Raw genomic sequence first — 2608 nt, forward strand, 5'->3', positions numbered from 1 at the left:
CCCGGGTTACTGGTCCCATACCCCATTTCAGCAGGCATCCTGCATGTCCCTCCCCAAGGCCAGGATGGAGGGTTGTTGGTTGACCACTGCACTCCTGTGATCACCGCACCCCTGCACTCTCCTCCTTGGCTTTCTCAGCCCCTGGCCTCCAGAACCGCCTATGCCCCTACCTGGGCTACTCAGGGTAGGCAAGACCTTGAGCAGGACCTCACGCTGACTGGCCCTCTGTCCTTCACCCCAGGGCCTTCTGAGGGTTCCTGGCTAGCGGCTCCTCTCTAAACCCCAGTTTCTACGGGGTAGCTAGGATTGTCCCTGGCTTTATATGGATAGCCAGGCCTCGGTGTGGGCGGGAGAGTGGGGAAAGTATTTGGAATCAGGAAGTCCATCTCTAGGGTTGATCCAGGGACTCCGGGCGGCAGGGCCTGGGTCAGAAAGGGTTCATGCTGGCCTCCAGTCTGGGTTTGTGGGGGCAGAGCCTCACCAGAGTGGGTGGGGTGGGCCAGTATTAGGCTCCTCCACTGCCTTACCTGCCATCAGAGCCCAGGGGTCCCTTATTGAGAAAGAGGTGGGGCCTGCTGGCACCGGGGTCCCTCCACCCTGCCAAAAGGGTCTCCTGGCTGCATCTCAGCTAATATCCCTTCCTTCCTGTCGGGCAGCCAGAGCAACTGAGTTCCAGATAAACACTGTCAGACCCGGCCTATAGGCTGCTCCATTGCCAATGAACTCCATGAACCCCATGAAACCTGCCCTGCCCCCTGCGCCACACGGGTGAGTGTGGGCTCCTCTGCCCACCCCTCAGGCCCTGGGATTGGGGGTGTCATTTCTGGACCCAGGCCTCAGCAGCCTCTCTCCCTGCAGTGATGGTTCATTCGCATATGAGTCTGTGCCTTGGCAACAAAGCGCCACTCAGCCGGCTGGATCGCTGTCCGTGGTCACTACTGTGTGGGGAGTTGGCAACGCGACACAGAGCCAGGTAAGCACCCACTGGGGCCCCATCCCCGAGCAGACAGAGCCTCCCAGCGCTTGGCAGTGCTTAGTGCCTCCTCAGAGCTCTGAGAGACGAAGAGGCTGAGAGGTGAGGACAGAGAGGCTGAGGCATGACATGAGAATGGGGCCTCCTGAGTCTCCTAAGTCTTTGGACACTGGTTCTCTTTCCACGCCTGGTGTGGGATTTTCTTCTCCTGTCTTCACCTAGCCTTTACAAAATGCCCCAACCTACCTGTGGACAGCTGCTTTCCCTGCTTCCCGTGCTATACCCCGTCCCCTCCACCGCTCCCCCAATCCGCTTGCCAGGCCTCTTGGTTTCTAGCACTTTGGAACTGCTGCATGAAGCACATTGTTTGGCTGGTTCCCTTTGGTGATTCCTGCTTCCTCATAGGTTTTGGGGAACCCTATGGGCCCTGCAGGGAGTCCCTCTGGCGGCTCCATGATGCCTGGTGTGGCAGGGGGCAGCTCCGCCTTGACCTCCCCACAGTGCCTGGGACAGCAGGCGTTTGCTGAAGGCGGCGCCAACAAGGGCTACGTGCAGCAAGGCGTGTACAGCCGCGGGGGCTACCCTGGGGCCCCCGGCTTCACCACTGGGTAAGCAGGTCCCCTCACCTGGCAGGTATGCTAGGAGCCATCAACTTGGCAGGCACCTCAGAACTGTGGCGCTGATCAGCTGGACGTTCCCTCTCTGCTTCCTGCCAGCTCCGACAGCTGTAGTGGAGGGTCTAGAAAGAATGGGCTCCCCCTGAGTGCTGCATGCCTCTGGGCTAAGCACGGTCCTGGCCCTCATGAGCCCACACAGAGAGTGTGGCAATCCTGTGTCTCCTGCAGGTATGCAGGCGGCCCCGGGGGCCTGGGCCTCCCCTCACATGCTGCAAGACCCTCCACTGACTTCACACAAGCGGCAGCTGCTGCGGCTGTGGCTGCTGCGGCAGCCACTGCCACCGCCACAGCCACAGCCACCGTGGCTGCTCTCCAAGAGAAGCAGAGCCAGGAGCTGAGCCAGTATGGAGCGGTGAGTCCCCCTCAGCAGCTCCTCCCACGTGGCAGCCAGCCTGAGGGCCTGGGAGGAGGTACTCAGCCAGACAGTGGGCTCCAGGGACAAGCACGGAATATGCCAGGGCTCACGAGGCCAGTAAAAGAGAGATGTGAGGAAAGGAGTGAGGGTCTGAGGGGAGAGGTTTCTGGGGTGTCCTGTGAAAGGGTATGGTGCCCACATGGGTGGGTGGGTGGGTGGTATGCCTATCTTTTGGAACCCTTTGTGTGTGGGACCTGGATCATTCTTTTTTTCTCTTCCTAGATGGGGGCCGGACAGTCTTTTAACAGCCAGTTTCTGCAGCATGGAGGTCCCCGGGGGCCTGGTGTCCCCACTGGCATGAACCCTACTGGCATGGGAGGGGTGATGGGCCCCTCTGGCCTCTCCCCCATGGCTATGAACCCCACCCGGGCAGCAGGAATGACGCCCTTGTATGCAGGGCAGCGCCTGCCCCAACATGGGTATCCTGGGCCTCCCCAGGCCCAGCCACTGCCCCGACAGGGGGTCAAGAGAACCTACTCTGAGGTGAGTGTCCAGGTCACCTAGTTTGGGACCTTGGGTACCAACTCCCTCACCCAGGCACTC

The 2608-nt window shown here is 60.7% G+C and overlaps 1 protein-coding gene across 3 annotated transcripts in view; it reads left to right on the plus strand.

Annotated features, from left to right (window-relative positions):
* Positions 1-649: 649 nt before the first annotated feature.
* ZMIZ2 (zinc finger, MIZ-type containing 2) overlaps positions 650-2608 on the plus strand; it is a 13749-nt gene continuing 11790 nt past the window's right edge. Inside the window, exons 1-5 of one of the 3 annotated variants that reach the window (XM_011983259.1) lie at positions 650-768; positions 859-973; positions 1379-1581; positions 1819-2002; positions 2288-2548. In XM_011983259.1, the coding sequence (XP_011838649.1) occupies positions 719-768; positions 859-973; positions 1379-1581; positions 1819-2002; positions 2288-2548 (813 nt within the window). In that variant the 5' untranslated portion in view covers positions 650-718. The remainder of the gene's footprint in view (positions 769-858; positions 974-1378; positions 1582-1818; positions 2003-2287; positions 2549-2608) is intronic. The other 2 variants (XM_011983261.1, XM_011983260.1) reach the window with 2 other exon arrangements.

The sequence above is a fragment of the Mandrillus leucophaeus genome, unplaced genomic scaffold, assembly GCF_000951045.1.
Source record: "Mandrillus leucophaeus isolate KB7577 unplaced genomic scaffold, Mleu.le_1.0 Scaffold248, whole genome shotgun sequence".
Taxonomy (NCBI): Eukaryota; Metazoa; Chordata; class Mammalia; order Primates; family Cercopithecidae; genus Mandrillus; species Mandrillus leucophaeus.